General features: G+C 35.9%; 1 protein-coding gene across 3 annotated transcripts in view; it reads left to right on the top strand.

The window, feature by feature from the left end:
• Positions 1-15505, top strand: part of LOC116168089 — a 73931-nt gene that overhangs the window by 44635 nt on the left and 13791 nt on the right. The window contains exon 1 of one of the 3 annotated variants that reach the window (XM_031483756.1): positions 7505-8000. The exons of the other annotated variants lie outside the window; for them this stretch is intronic. Within the exon in view, the coding sequence (XP_031339616.1) occupies positions 7881-8000 (120 nt within the window). The 5' untranslated portion in view covers positions 7505-7880. Of the gene's footprint in view, positions 1-7504; positions 8001-15505 lie in introns of those variants that run through there. 3 annotated transcript variants of the gene reach the window in all.

The raw sequence follows: 15505 nt of genomic DNA, 5'->3' as shown, positions 1-15505 counted from the left end.
TAGAGGCTCCATTTTCTTCCTTTCGAAGCTAAATTTACTTACTCTGACGCTTCTATCAACATTGTCATGTCATCTATACAATAAACGGGAACGTTTTCCCTATAAACGTAATTTCCGTAGGCTTTCGAGTGGATCCATCGACTTTGTGTTGGTGTATTTAATGCCGTGACACATAAAGGTGATTGTTTACTTGACATTCTGGTTTAAAATAAACCAGGAAATATCGGTGGCATTTTGCATCAGAAGGAGGAGGATACTAAAATATCTTTAAATTTTACATTCGAAATTATTGCGTTATTGGCAATATTGTTCGAACGTAGAGTTATGTGCTTCTAAAAGTAATTAATTATGGTTTTAGTATACGTGATCACATTCCGATTCACTTGACTTTCAAAGTATAATGTTGAAAATAAATAGCATTACGACCTCGGTTTATATAAGACATGTAAATATTGACATTTTATTAGGATTTTTCTATCACTTACAAAGCAAATAATGATACTTACTTCATAATGAAAAGTTTGAATAAATCTTCATTGGAAATTAGATGCATATCCAAGATCGGAATGCGGAAAGATAACTTTGGCAGATGGGTGAGCGCCAAGTTTAGTTCGAACTTATTTAAGCAATGCATTTTGTCAGTTGGCATTGAGGAGTACATGAAGATTTTGTTCAAAAGTAGATAAACTTGTTTGCTGTATCCATGAGGAAGGAAACCTGTCGCTATAAAATAAGGCATTAAGCGGGTTTTACATGCTGAAACTATCCCGTCTATCCCAGCAGCCTTACCATATCTATTATAGCCGCCTTTATTTCTGCCATCAAAATATTCCCACCCTTATCTTCCTCTATATTTATTAGTTTTAGATTCTCATTTCATTTGTATTACTTTTCCATATATTCTTTCCATCAATTCAGTACTTGGTTATCCTCTGTTAGCACCTTTCCATCTTTGCTTTGCGTTTTTCCTTTATCCCATACCAGTTTTCTTACTTTCTTGAACACCATGTCGTGCCTTCCTATTCGATCGAGCTTTTCTATCTCCTTGCGTTCATTTAGCAGTCATTGCTACCTCGCCCCTTTAGTTTCTCTTAATTCATCGGTCAGTCGTAGGTATTTCTTTGTTCCCTCTGCCGTATTTTACCGCTTATACTTTCCCCTTCCATCTTTTCAATTATTTGAAATGATATCCTTGGCTTCTTTGCTCTTGTTCCTTTCCTATACCTATACTTCTTTCTCAGCCACTTTGAGAATCGCATTCTTCATTCCCTTTGTCTTTTGTAGTGTCCTGACTCTTCATGCAACTTCCCTTTTCATTTCAATTCCCATTACCCTCCCAATATATTTTTTCTCCATCTCCGAACATTGTCACTATTAATATCTTATAGTTCGCTCTTTCCATTACCCTTTTTCTTTTACGTGCTCTTCCAAAAAAATCTTGTATAGGTCCGTAATAGGAATTTTCTTAATTAGCCCGAAAAAAACCGCTAAACCGCAATTAAACCATAAAGTGCTATAGATCATTGAATTCAGGATAAAAAGGGCTGTAAGAATATATCGGAACATCTGGGCCGTATTTAAAAAAAATGAAGTTGATGATCCTTTCACAAATACGAAGTTTCGGATTAAAAAAACTCCACCTTAAAAGTTGGTGTGTGTGCCCATTGGTTTTAGGAGGGAAAATCATAATTCGTAAAATCGAAAAATCCGATTTTAAAACAAATGTTTCAAAAATCAAAAAAACCCAGGGATTTCCATTTCTAAAATCTCTTTGATAGCGTAACTTTTCTCGGGCACGGTGTATATACTAATCTTGCCAGGCAAGTTTACAAGCAGATAACTTGTAGAAGTTTACCATGTAAGCCTCCTAGAAAACATTTAAAATTTATTGGAGGACTTTAGCGATCATAAAATAAAGGTGTAGGTGGTTGCCGCAATCAAAATTTAAAAAAAATTAATTATATTCCGCAGCGCTTTTCTACGTGAAATATTTTAACTTTCGGCACAATATTGCGGCGAACCGTGCAATTACGACTTCAATGAGTTGCGGCAAAGTTTGACATTCCTAAACGGCGACAAGTAAACTTTTGATTATGTTCTAAACTTACGAATAAGGCTCCCTTATTTACACGCACATTGATTTAATTTGCGTCTATGGCCATTAAACATAATATGAATTCGCTTATATAATTAAAGGCACGTGTTCTAACTTAATAAATAACGGTTTATGTTAATATGGTTGGTAGTTACTGCGATTTACAAAAAAAGGCGAAATTACAAATTAAACTTGAGTAACTGTAGGTTACCACGTTCTTTCTGAATTGCATAGTGTCAAAAAATATGTAAATTTTATGTAGTGGTTGTAAACCCGATAGCTGGCTTTGGCAAGCAAGAACCTGTTTAGTGTTTAGGTCAGTAAATTTTTAATTACTCTTTGTTTTTGCGAGACGCTTTTGGTAAATTGTCCCTCCAGGCGCAGGATATGTATAGCATTCCTCGTTTTGTAATTTATTAACCGATGGATAAGTTGGGCTGAAACTTAACATTGAGTCTGTTGCAAACCTTCCCTAAAAATCTCATGAGAGTGACGACAGTTTGATAACTGCAAACTTCCGTGTTACATACGCCAAAGGTCAACAGTGGTGCTCAAGTGTGCGACCAAGTGAACCTAGCCCCGCATTTATGGAATTAGCAATTCCAATTAGAGTTGCGGATTTCATTCATCGAACTAACTCATTTTTACTTTTTTTAAAACTTCACGTTTCCAAGCTGAGCCTTGCGTCACTAATTTGTGAACCAATTTCTAACTATTTCAAATTGTAACCATCTCTTTCTCGCTAGGGTGTTGACATGTGGTAGAGAATAAAGAACTCGTTTGAAATTGGTTCACAAACTCATTCCATGGAGGGAACGTCGGTTTTCCCAACCAGCCCAGTGTATTGGGGTAAGAACGTCCAAAAGCTAAAACTTCTTTAATTCATTGTGCGGCCTGTTGACACCCTAAAAATCTGTAATTTGTGCAAATTAATTAAGAGCGCGTGCCCACTTACGGCTTAATCAGATGCTGTTTCTGTAACTCATTAACTTAGCTACTGTTAATTATGCTCACTTGACAATGCGAAATGAAATTTCTAAATTCATACTTTTAATTAACCCCCATTGTCTCTTGGAATTACTCAGGTCGGCAAAAGGTCTCTTATCAAACTGATGACGGCGTAAACCCGCATCGCCTTGCAGTGTTCATGCTCGTTTTCATATACCATTGGAAACTAAAACCTGCTAATAATGACTTAACGAAGCTGAAATTCTAAAATATCATTTCGATCTCGTCTTCCAAATGACAAGAGGTTTCGGGCGCAACAAAGATAATTGAAATATCTTGACGGGAACGGTTGCAAACGGCGAATTAATTACAACTTTTGTTTACGGGAATACCTATACTTCTTTCTCAGCCACTTTGAGAATCGCATTCTTCATTCCCTTTGTCTTTTGTAGTGTCCTGAATGCAACTTCCCTTTTCATTTCAATTCCCATTACCCTCCCAATATATTTTTTCTTCTCCGAACATTGTCACTATTAATATCTTATTGTTCGCTCTTTCCAACCCTTTTTCTTTTACAAAAAAATCTTGGGTCCGTAATAGGAATGCAGCTATTACGTGCTATAGTCATTGAATTCAGGATAAAAAGGGCTGTAAGAATATATCAACATCTTCCTTTCACTACGAAGTTTCGGATTAAAAAAACATTATATACACATCGAAAAATATTTTAAAACAAATGTTTCAAAAATCAAAAAAACCCAGGGATTTCCATTTCTAAAATCTCTTTGATAGCGTAACTTTTCTCCACGGTGTATATACTAATCAAAGTTTACAAGCAGATAACTTGTAGAAGTTTACCATGTAAGCCTGAAAACATTTACGTTTATTGGAGGACTTTAGCGATCATAAAATAAAGGTCAATTTTAAAAAAAATTAATTATATTCTTTTCTACGTGAAAGGCACAATATTGCGGCGAACCGTGCAATTACGACTTCAATGAGTAAAGTTTGACATTCCTAAACGGCGACAAGTAAACTTTTGATTATGTTCTAGAATAAGGCTTGCACATTGATTTAATTTGCGTCTAATTAAGAATTCGCTTATATAATTAAAGGCTGTTCTAAAATAAATAACGGTTTAAACATTGTGAAACTGTAGGTTACCACGAATTGCCCTAAAGCAAGAACCTCAAAATGTGTTTAAATTGACGCAATAACATTCCAATGATACCGAGTAAGAGAGTTTTGATAACAAACTACATATCGTAAGTGACAAGTTATATTTAGCATTTTAGAGTTGCGGATTAAAAGTTTTTAAATTCCAATTAACTATTTCAAATTGTAACATAAGTTTGGCATCATTGCGGTAAGGAATCCAAGGATAGCGTTATTGAAGCTAAATGACGCAATGCGAAATTTGTAAAGGAGGGATGATAGCATCCATAATATACCATTGGAAACTAAAACCTGCTAATAATGACTTATAGAACCAACATAAATACTTTCGGCACGAAACAAAAGGGTGTTTGGGCACGTACGATGTTAAATACTGCATTTCCTACTAAGGGCCGATTCTACAATGCAGGTATATACCGAGAATAGGCTATACCTAGAATAATTGTCGACGGTTGCGTTGGTTACAATGGTGTCAACCAATGAGATACATGTTGCTATGGCAGTTATTCCAAGGATATCTTATTCTGCGTAAAAGTGTAATTGTAAAACCGGCCCTAAATCTAAACATATATACACATAATACACGAAACCAAGGCACACTAACAATTTTTCAATGTCTGCTCGTCAATTCTGAAAGATTTGAAAATGATCTGTACTAAAAGAAGTAAGTTTGATATCAAAAGTTACTTAAAAATGAAACATGTGAAAAGGTTTTCGCCCTAAGTCGACTAACTTTATTGCATTTTTCCATGTATTGATCGGTACAGGGTTATTTCGTATATTTAGACAGCGCGTATTGCATTTATTGTAAAAGATTAAAAAAAACTTTAAAAACAAAGTTGTGGGGTTTAGCATAAATCGCCAGTAAAAATCAAATGAATATCGCAAAGCTAGTAAAAATGCAAATTTGGCACATTTTTAATGGAAAGCCCTGTATATTTTTCAAAAATTTAGTAGATCTTTTCTTTCTGATTTCAAAAATATATGTTTGTATATTTTGGTTATTTTGTCCTGCATTTTGTATATTGAATATCACTATTACAAAGCAAAGTTGGTTTAGGTTAGTTTCAGGGTAAAAATAATATATTAATTGATAATAAATAATATTGGTCATTTGTTTTTTAGGGCAACTGCGATTAGGTAAAAGAATTTGATAATATACTATAAATGCAAATAAAAGCACGTCAACATCTTATATATTTTTGTCAAAGTCAAAAAGAAAAGATCTTTCAATTTTTGGTAAATATACAGGGCGTTCCATTACAAATTTGACCGTTTTACTAACTTTGTGGTTTTGTTTCTTTACTTTACATTTTCTGATTTTCTAGCGATTTATGATAAACCCCACAACTTTTATATTAAAAGTGTTTACAATAAAATTCGTTACGCGCTATGTGCGCTATGTTTTTCTTTTTTACTAGAAGCATGTATGGTAAAATTTCCAAAAAATGTATAAAGTTGACATTGCTACTATTGAAGTACTGTACAATTCGTGGAAAATGCGCTATTTACTCGCAAACATTTTTTTCATTTTTTTTATATCTCCGGATGAGGAATGTTTAAATTTCTTTTCGACAAATTATTCAGCATTGAAATGACTTCATTTAACGTATGTAACTCTCTCAGTTACCAAGATAGCAATGCTAACCCACATCCGTCCAAGCGTTTGCATTTGACTTCATAAATAATAATGTAACGTTGTATATTATTATTATTTATTTATAATTATGAATATCACGATATTTTAGGACATCATTTATGAAAATTATTGAATAAGTCAAAGGATTACACAAAAAATCAGGGTGTCCCATTAAAAACAATTGAGATATACGAATTTGAAATGTTGTAACTTTAGACCTGTATAGATGTATATGAACACCCTGTAAATAAACTTTTAAATATTGGATAGAAAACAGGTTCATCTGATTATCAAAATGTACAATAAATATGAAACCTGAACTAACTAATTTTAACAATAGGAAAAGGCTTGCAGTGCCCTTTATTTTTTTCGAACTAATTTTCAAACTTGGTCGTTTTTCTTAAATTAATGTAGGTGGAACAAACAACTCCAAGTTACTGACAGTTCCGTACCAGTTTACAGATGCTTTACTTCCCAAATCAGCACCTCAGTAAATCATTTTGTAAAGGGGAGAGTGGTCCCTCTTAACAAAAAATGGGGAGGCTCTGAGACAACTTCTGCGTATAGGTTACCTAGAAGAAAATTCAGGATTTTAGGTCATTTTCCCTAAAAACCGCAGAAATGGATCTGGACCGACTGACGAACAAAATAAAAACAAAAAATCCAAAATGCGTTAAAAATCTTCGGTATTGTGCACACTTGCACAACTTCTATTATTGGCATGTTTTAAGGGATGCTGTGTGTACAATTATTAATCGCAACATGTATTATAATTACTTAATTAGGATCCAAACACCCTTAAGTAGGATTTATCCATTGATATGCATATTTTTGCATATTTATTGCTGTGTCGTTATCGTTTTGCTAACGTCAGAAGAAATATGCAGAATCTGTTGCTGGCTTGTTATTCATAACATCACACTGGACTCAGTCGCATTTTATGTTCTAAAATCCAGTAAATAGTACATAAATGTAATTTTGTCATACTGCTATCGTAAACGGTAAAATGTATACTTTTTTGTGGGCTGGTGGGCTTATTCCCCGCAACGAAACAGGTGGTGGTATCGAGCATGATATAAATGAAATAGTATCATGGGTATCGAGTAATCGAGCGTCTGCAAACTTCCAGTCAAGAGGCCTTAGCAAAGCTGACCCAGATATTAATGCAGTGAAAAGTGAACGGGGTAAAAAGGAGGCGTAGAAGATAGCGGAAGCAAAGGGAGGAAAGTGAGATTAAGAATTCTTGGGAATAAATAACGAGATGTACAGGTTTGGTCACAAAGAACACATCACTTTTGTTTTAGTGTGATATGTAATGTAGGTAATAGTATGTAAGGGCTGAGTTGGGTTGTTTATTTTTCCATCTCTCTAGACAGTGACAATATCTGAAAATATTGTCCAGACTCCAGGGAAAATAAGTACCTAACACAGACAACGTGGGGTAATTGCGGCACGTGTCCTTGAATTAAATCACGCCCATTGTACGTAAAATGTAAATGCCTAAAGGATCCTCTACTAAAAACTAATTAAAAAAATCCACAATTGAATGACTAATGCGACGAACTCATTGTGCTCCACTAGCTCGAGGCGGCCATTCAGTCAGTGGCAGTGCCGTTACACAAGACTTGAACAGGTCGAAGTCGAGTTGTCAAACAAGTTTAAACTGTGCACGGATTAAATGGGAATAAGTTTGAATACTTTGAACGGTCAGTTGGATTTATTGTTTTACGCTGTGAAGACGGCCGAGACCGACCATCTCGTGTGCTGGTGCTCTTCTCTACTCGGTCCTCCGTGAAAAGTGCTTTTCGCGAGACGGCAGCCGTTGACCGGCGGCTATCGTGATGGCAAGTGAATGACGAACCGAGCGTTTTCTGAAATGACGATTAGAAACCGACTTCCGTGCGTTTTCATGAAATCGTGACAAAATATCCTGTGCGGTTTCCATAAAGTCCTCTCCTTTGTCGACGCGGTGCGTGCCTAACTAAGTGTCGGGGAGCGTCGCGTCGCAGTCTTCAGTGCGGAATGAAAAATGAGTGTAAAGTTAAGGGTGAAGAAATGAAAGTGAGTGCCAAATCTGAAGGTCGGTGCTGGGGAGGTAGCGGAAATCGTCCGGTTTCCACAAATATTTTCTGTAGAATTTGGGTAAGTACCATCAGGGGGTTAAGTGCCACGAAACAACTTCTTATCGTCGCGCGTATAGGAAATACAAGCCGATAGTGTCGCGTTTCCGGATGTTATCAAATAACACGCACGCATTTGAAAGTATTAGAACAGAAAAGCTGAACAAGTTGTTCTACGTCAACAATTTGATGAGTGAGTATGGGGGGGTTGTAACAAAATATGCGACCATCACACAGGAAACCCTAAAAATTGCACGCGAGCGTCACGAATCCTTATTCCTCAGTCTTCGAGCAATCGATAGCTGCTCCAAGCTATTAATAGAAAGCCTCGCAAAATTTTCAGGCAATTAGGAAAAAATACCACAGTAATTAAATAAGTATTTTCACATAGTAAAAACGCCCGTTTTTGTAAATCATCCCCGCAAATATGCAATCGGTTTCTCTTTTGCCTTTTTATTCTACGTCTGGGTGGCGGTTTTTACTTATGTTTTCAACATGACGCATTCCGACAAGTGGTTTTAGTGGTCGGGTGATCACAGGAGTCTGCAATTCTGTCTGTTTGTGCCTCGTTGCCGCCAGTCAAAACAGACAGGTTTCGCTCAACTTTATTAATTTTAAACCGCTAAAATTAAAGAAAATTGCGTGCACGACAATAAATCTCCCGAGAATACCACTCTAATATCCGGGGACTTTGAAATTTTCATATATTCCCTTGACTCATGACACTTTTAAGATTTAAATAAAAAATGAGGTGTGGCAACACAAACCGTGAAACGCATATGATAAATAAGAAAGTGGGAGATTAGTTTCGGGATAAAAATTGAAAATATACCACAAATATAGTTATACTGGATATAATAGTTAAATAGTACATTGTCCCGCTAAAAATCAATGCGAGTTGCACGTCCTTTAATGATTTCCGGCCGTACGTTTCGTTTACCTTGAAATGGTCATCGATTTTGAACCCAGAGTTTTATTAGATTTGGTAAAATACAACTCCATTCTGGTTCCATTCTAAAAAAAAGTAGGTAACCTTCACGAGTCTGGTGCTAATCAATTTCCACCGCACGACCTCCGTTAGGTTCAATCGTTCTGTTTTAAGCAAATGGATTTCTTTAGTTATAAACCAAGAAAAAACTCGTAGATTTTCTTGAAGGTACTGTGGGCCAAGAATTGAAATACCCGAAATTTTCAGCTATGGAAGTCGAAAGTTAACAAAAAAATACTACGAGATACGAGAACACTAAATATCGGCAATGTTTACCTAAGTTTTTAATAAAATGTGCTATCCAGGAAATTTTGAAAATGTTTCGAAATATTTGGGCAAATTTCGATTGTTTTGACAAGCCTATGGAACGAAAATCGCACGTTCTTTATTTCGAATGACTCACCTACTAACTAACTAACTAACAGGGTGTAACAAGCAAGTATGTATAGCATGATTAATAGAGATAAAGGTTTCAAAGTTTCATTTATAGTATGAAGAGTTTTACTGTATGTGCGTTTCATCAAATTTCACTGAACTTAGATTAGAACTCAAAAACGGATATCAAGAAAAATTTCCTTTAAACCCGAGATTAGGTACCCTTTCTTTTGCTAGATCCATATTTAATGTCTGTAGGGATACGAGAATCTTTTGCAGTAAAAATTGTTTTTTAATACCACTCCAAAATTGCAGTGGAGTGGAGTCTTGATCGCTTTCACCCCTCATATACACTCGGTCGGAAGGTTACAATGGGAATTCTAGAAAGGGTAAGAAATGCCAATTTGGTTAAATGGGGGAAAACTATTTTTTGGTGGCATTAATATTTGACCTAGAGCAAAATCAATGGCTTGTCCACAGCTTTAAGGTTTTGAATAGTGGCCTTTAATTGTTGTGCCTGTTTTTGGGTACTCGATGAACAAAATCCCCTCGCAATCTCATAAATGCATTGGCTTCAGGTTTCCCGCTGAATCCGTTTTTGTTTCGTTGGAAATCCCACTCGCGTTTGATCACCAATGATAATTCTTGAAAAATATTGACATTTTAGTTTAAAGCGAGGTTTAAAGTATCCAAATTTTGCTGGCAAATTTCTTGTCTGACAAGGTTCTGATGTGCATCCATCGTGTGTAAAATTGAAAAGAACTGTTGCCACGTTTGCGCAAGACATACATACATCAAAATTGACATCGTTAATCTAATCTTAAAGTAACTCGAACTTTTCGTAGGTTCCAAGTAACAAGTCAAAAAACGTTGAATTTAGATGCAAAATTAATTCAAATTTAGCGTGAATTTCTCCGCAAAACCAGAATTTGTAGAAAATTGATACTTTAGCTGAATCAGTCACTTTGAGTATCCCTTCGAGATTCTCTAAATAATGAATACGTTAAAATATACCCGTTAATGAATGAATTAAATGAATGAAAAAGTCTTGGTCTCGGCCAAAGGTAACACCCGCCATCATTGTGACCTTAAACTACAGAACAACTCGCAGATGGTCATTTGACAACTCGTTGAGAAGCTTTTTTGACGTTGATTTATCTCATTATCTTCCCCTAATTCGTGAAAAGCCAAAGTCAAATGAACATATCTAGAGAACCGACGTGGAAATGTTAGTTACTTTCTGTTTTTAGGGTAATTCCGTCGCACTAAAGGCACCTTAAGGCTCGGTGGAAGTTGGAAAATGCGAAAAACCACCTTTTCGAGAGCGACCCTCCGGGTCGCGCCGTTTCCAAATTCGAAATTTCCCCGGAACGCTACCGCGGCACGATTACGCTCCTCCCCGTCCCCCTCGATCTCCGGAAAACCCCAAAAGGAAATTCGGTAACGTTTTCGAGTTACGATTTTTTTTCTAAAATTTTCGATTTTTTCGCTTCTTATGGCAGCTACCCCGTAGGTCGCGAGAGGAATTTTCTTAACCCCCCCGAAAGTTGCCCCAACTACCCCTACACCCCTGCGCCGGCGCCTCGACGTCCTAACCCCAACCGTATAGCTTCGACAAATTTTTATCCGCACCCGCGCACCTCGACGACGATGCTCCCCAGCCGCTCAGGAGAATTTCCCAGTAGCGACATTCTCGGAATCGATCCGAAATCGTCTCAAAAAGGTCCGATAAAATTTTCATCAAAATCGAATCATTTTTAACGAAATTAAAAATGAAAATCGAGTACTTGCCTGATTTTACTATTTAAGGATCGAAAAACCGAAGCCGAATTCTAAATGGTTTTTTTAAATAAGTTATACACCAAATGTACCACCAAGGGTACCGCAGAGCCTTAAGATGCCTCTAGTGCGACGGGTAATTGCTTATTCGATAATTTGAAGAGTAGGGCGGTTTCTCTAACTTGTTGAAATTTACTGTTTTACTGCGTGGGAGATTTGGAGATCACGCCTAGGTCAGGGATTGTCAGAAATGTGATCTCTCTCACCTAACCTAAAAAGTGGTGATCATTTCGTACATTTAATAAAGTGATAAATAATTTTTTTCTGTAATTTTGAATAATTATTGTATACTTACTTAACGTATACCACCCCTTTTTCAGGGTTGAAGTGACGTAAATAGTAATATTTAATTTAGATGTTCCCCTCAAAATTAAAATATACCTGTTCAAGTGTTACTGTCAAAACTGTTGTTAAACGACCGAAATTGGCATTTACTGTTTTCAGTGGGCCACCCTGTATATGAAACTCCCATCGGTTTGTGATTGCCAAACAGGGCAGTGGAAATTTCAAATTTGCAATTAAAATGAGTGAGATTTAAAACCCTCTTGATAAAAGAGACCGACCAATCTTTCCTTTTCTGTTTATTATGCAATGAAGTAGAAAATAAATCCAAAATGTAGGTACCTATCTTTGAGTAAGTTCAAACATATTTTACGTAGATGGGACCTTCTAGCATACTGTTAACTACCCCTCCCTCCCAAGTTTGATAAAGGAGGGCGTGGACTAATGAACTAGCGATATCGTCACGAAACTCTCACTCTTATCTTTCTATCTTACGGTATACAATGTGAGTCTCTAACTTGGAATAAATTCAATAAATCAAACATTTTTTTTAATATGCTCGGACCAAGTAGTATTTTAAATTGCGTTCTTTTCCATGTACCTAGGTAATTGGTAATAAAATGTTATACTTACAGCTTGTCCAAAAATGTGAGATATTATGTCATCGACTATTATTATCGAGGGGTGAACCACTGGTGAAGTATGGTGTACAAGTGTGATGAAGTCCGTGAAGTTCATATGAAGTTTTGGTGAAGTCCATGAAATATTGTTGAAGTGCGTGAAGTATTGGTGAAGTTAATGAAGTTTAAGCGAACTAGGTATTGGAAAAATGCATGAGGTTGTGGCGAAGTTTATAATCAAATCCGTTAACAAAAATCGTACGGTAGTTCAATTCACGGTCGTAACGACTATGTAAAATTCGAAGTAAAATTAAATAAATTTCTGCGAAATAAAACTGAAAGCATAAATTAAAAAATCTATGCTGAAAGGTAAGTTTTTTATCCGCAAAAGTATGGCATTTATTTATGAATGACTAACGATGCCCATTTCTACAAAACAAAAGGACAGTTACACAGGCGACAGACACCCTGATGAGATAGCGACTCGTAGACGTACTGATAGTCCTTGCGTTGTATTTATGTGTAGGTACAAATATCGTAAATTGTTTCCTTTTAAAAATTTAATAAATCCCGAATAAATCCTTTCCTTTATTACCATCAGGTTCAGGTAGCTAAATAACACTTCGATAACACTTTTATTAGGTATATTAAAATAAAATCGTCAGACCGAAAATTTGTCACGTGGATAGCGGCTTTTGTTTTCCTTAAAATTTCAGCACCCTCCACAACTTAGTACATCAGCCCCTTCCAAATCAAGTTTCTGGCCACGCCATTGAGTTATTTACGACTATAACGTCAATCCCGAGGTCAATACTATCCCACAAACAACACCATTAGCATAATTCTTGAAAATAATCCCCTAAAAATGCAACCTGTTGTAAAAGGATTAAGAGTTGCTTATTGGGTTCAGCCTGGTAATATGTTACAATACCTTTTACAAGACCTAAGCAATATTTTCCCGCGTATTTTGTTTGTTTGTTGAAATGAAATTTTTAAAAGAAGAATTGGACTTTTATATGGTCTAAAGAGCCAGATATCCAATCTGTTAATAAAAGATATATTTTAACACGACCCATTACATTAATAGGAAGTGAACCATTTCCAGGACTTTAGGACCATTCCCCTAAAAGTAATTCAAAACCGCAGAAGTGGGTCCGACGGACGGGCAAAACTCAAACAAAAGCACATTTTTTTTTAATTAATTAAAAAATGGATTCATTTCAATTTCGTCTATGTACTTACTATGTCTATGTGTAAACAAAGTATGTTTTTATTTTACTTTATATTACCGTTTCGTTTTTGTTATGCCTCTATTATCATTCATATCAATACATTCTACATCTTTTACTGCTTTGAGTGCTTTGTTTTAATTGCAAGAACTCTAGAAAAAAGGATGGGCAGTGCAAAATATCAGTGAAATTCATAAAGTATCAGTGAAGTCCGTGAAGTTTTTGGTGGAATACATGAAGTTTCGGTGAAGTATTGGTGAAGTCCGTGAAGTATTGATGAAGTCCGTGAAGTATTGGTGAAATACGTGAAGTATGAAGTTTGGTGTACACGATTTTGCCTAGCGATTTACCCCTCGATTATTATTTATCATATCTCAAATTTGGGACGCCCTGTGTACAATTATATTACATCAAAAATAGTGAAATTTAAAATACTTATCGACGTGTCCGAGCATATTTTTGAAAAAAAAACTTTCTTTGATTTAGTGAATTACTTCAAGTTAGAAACCCGTAGAAACCTCTATGTTCCTTCGGATTCTATCAGCGGACAAGAAATCAACGGGCGGACACACGGATTATTATTCAAAATTGAGAATTATTGTAGAGATGTAAATGTGGAAAAGAACCTCGAAAAGAACGATTCCTTCCTCGATTCCTTCTATACGACTTCTGCGTTTATTCTGTGCTTTCAGCTGCACGCCTCAATCGTATTTTCCACTTGCAGATCAATACAAAATAAAAAATCCCGATGAGTCGGAGACAAGTAAACTTCAACCAATTTCGATTGTCTTCCTTCTGACTTCCGTTTCTCTCTGTACTCTTGTGATCAAAGACTCGCTAAAAAAGCGGTAAGGGTGCTAGAATCACATTTCTCAAGCAGTCTCAAAACTTGGGGGTTAAACTGTCGGAAATGATACGGTCGCGTTTTCCCCATCCAATAGAAAATGCTTATACGACAAAAAGCGGCGCTTTTGGATTTTATCTTCGTTTCATTGAAAAATTGCAATAACGCACGTCTTTCATTTGAAATTTCATGAGACGACGTAAAAAAATCGAGAAAAAAATGTAGTGCCGCTAGACTACGCGGTGCTCGAGCTTTGTTTATCAGCAACTGCACTTAAAACTTTTTCAGTCGATTTTCGTGTAATTGAACTTTTGCCTGAACTGAAATAAAATTGACACGAACGGTCGTGATTTTATTGAACCGATATTCGCCACCCTTAAGCTGTACGAAATATTGAACAATATTGTCAAATATGAATGTAGCAGTGGCAAATTATCTCTGGGTTAATACGCTGTGTAATCTCCCTTGTAGGTACATCCAACATCATCTGCGAAAAGAAATGAATCCCATGTTTTGTACCCGGTGCATTTGCGTTGAGCCAAATATATCTGGTGATAGCGATAGCGGTGACCCAAACAAACATTTTTTCAAATAAACCGATTATCGCAAATGTTTTGTTTGGAGGATTCCCTTAAAAAAGTAGTTTCTCGAGAACCATAACAGTATCAAGAAGGATGGCACGTCTTTCGATAGGATATTAACCCTTTACGATTAAAAAAAACATTGCGAAATTCCTACCCCTAAACGTAGGTGAGAAAAAATTCTGATATCGTCTTTGAAATGAAAATGTTTAATATGCAACTGATATGACACTCAAAAAAATTCTTGACGGGACAATAATCAGAATTTCCTGTGTTTTCTTTGGGTATTTAACAAACAGTGCAGAACAAAAGATTAAAAAAGAATTGAAATTTTGGGGGACGTCAATTTCTTTGAAATACATGGTTTGGGTCCTTTTTATCACCAAAATTTTTTTACTCAACATCAATGTACTACCCGACCGTTTTTTCTTATAAATATTTTTCGGCTGGTTCATTGTTAAGTTACTTGAAAACTATTGGGCCAGCCCGCCCTCTATTTCTTTAAGGTAATTGACTAAACCAATCAATCAATTGACTTTTCTTACGTGATTTACAACCGTTTCTTTTGTATTCATCCGTCACACTGATTTTCATCATCTTTTACTTGAAGATTAAATCGACGTCTCTTCCATCGGATTTTGTTTAATGTCATAGCACGCATAACAGTTCAGAATATTTCAAAATTCCGATCAGATTTATACGTTTATAATCAGGTGCAATTTGTTTTTCATTGCATAAACATCTCAAACGATAGACGGTCACATTGCAG

Source organism: Photinus pyralis, unplaced genomic scaffold, assembly GCF_008802855.1.
Source record: "Photinus pyralis isolate 1611_PpyrPB1 unplaced genomic scaffold, Ppyr1.3 Ppyr1.4_LG4, whole genome shotgun sequence".
Taxonomy (NCBI): domain Eukaryota; kingdom Metazoa; phylum Arthropoda; class Insecta; order Coleoptera; family Lampyridae; genus Photinus; species Photinus pyralis.
The sequence above is the reverse complement of the archived record's forward strand: the minus strand, read 5'-3'. Positions and strand labels throughout refer to the sequence as shown.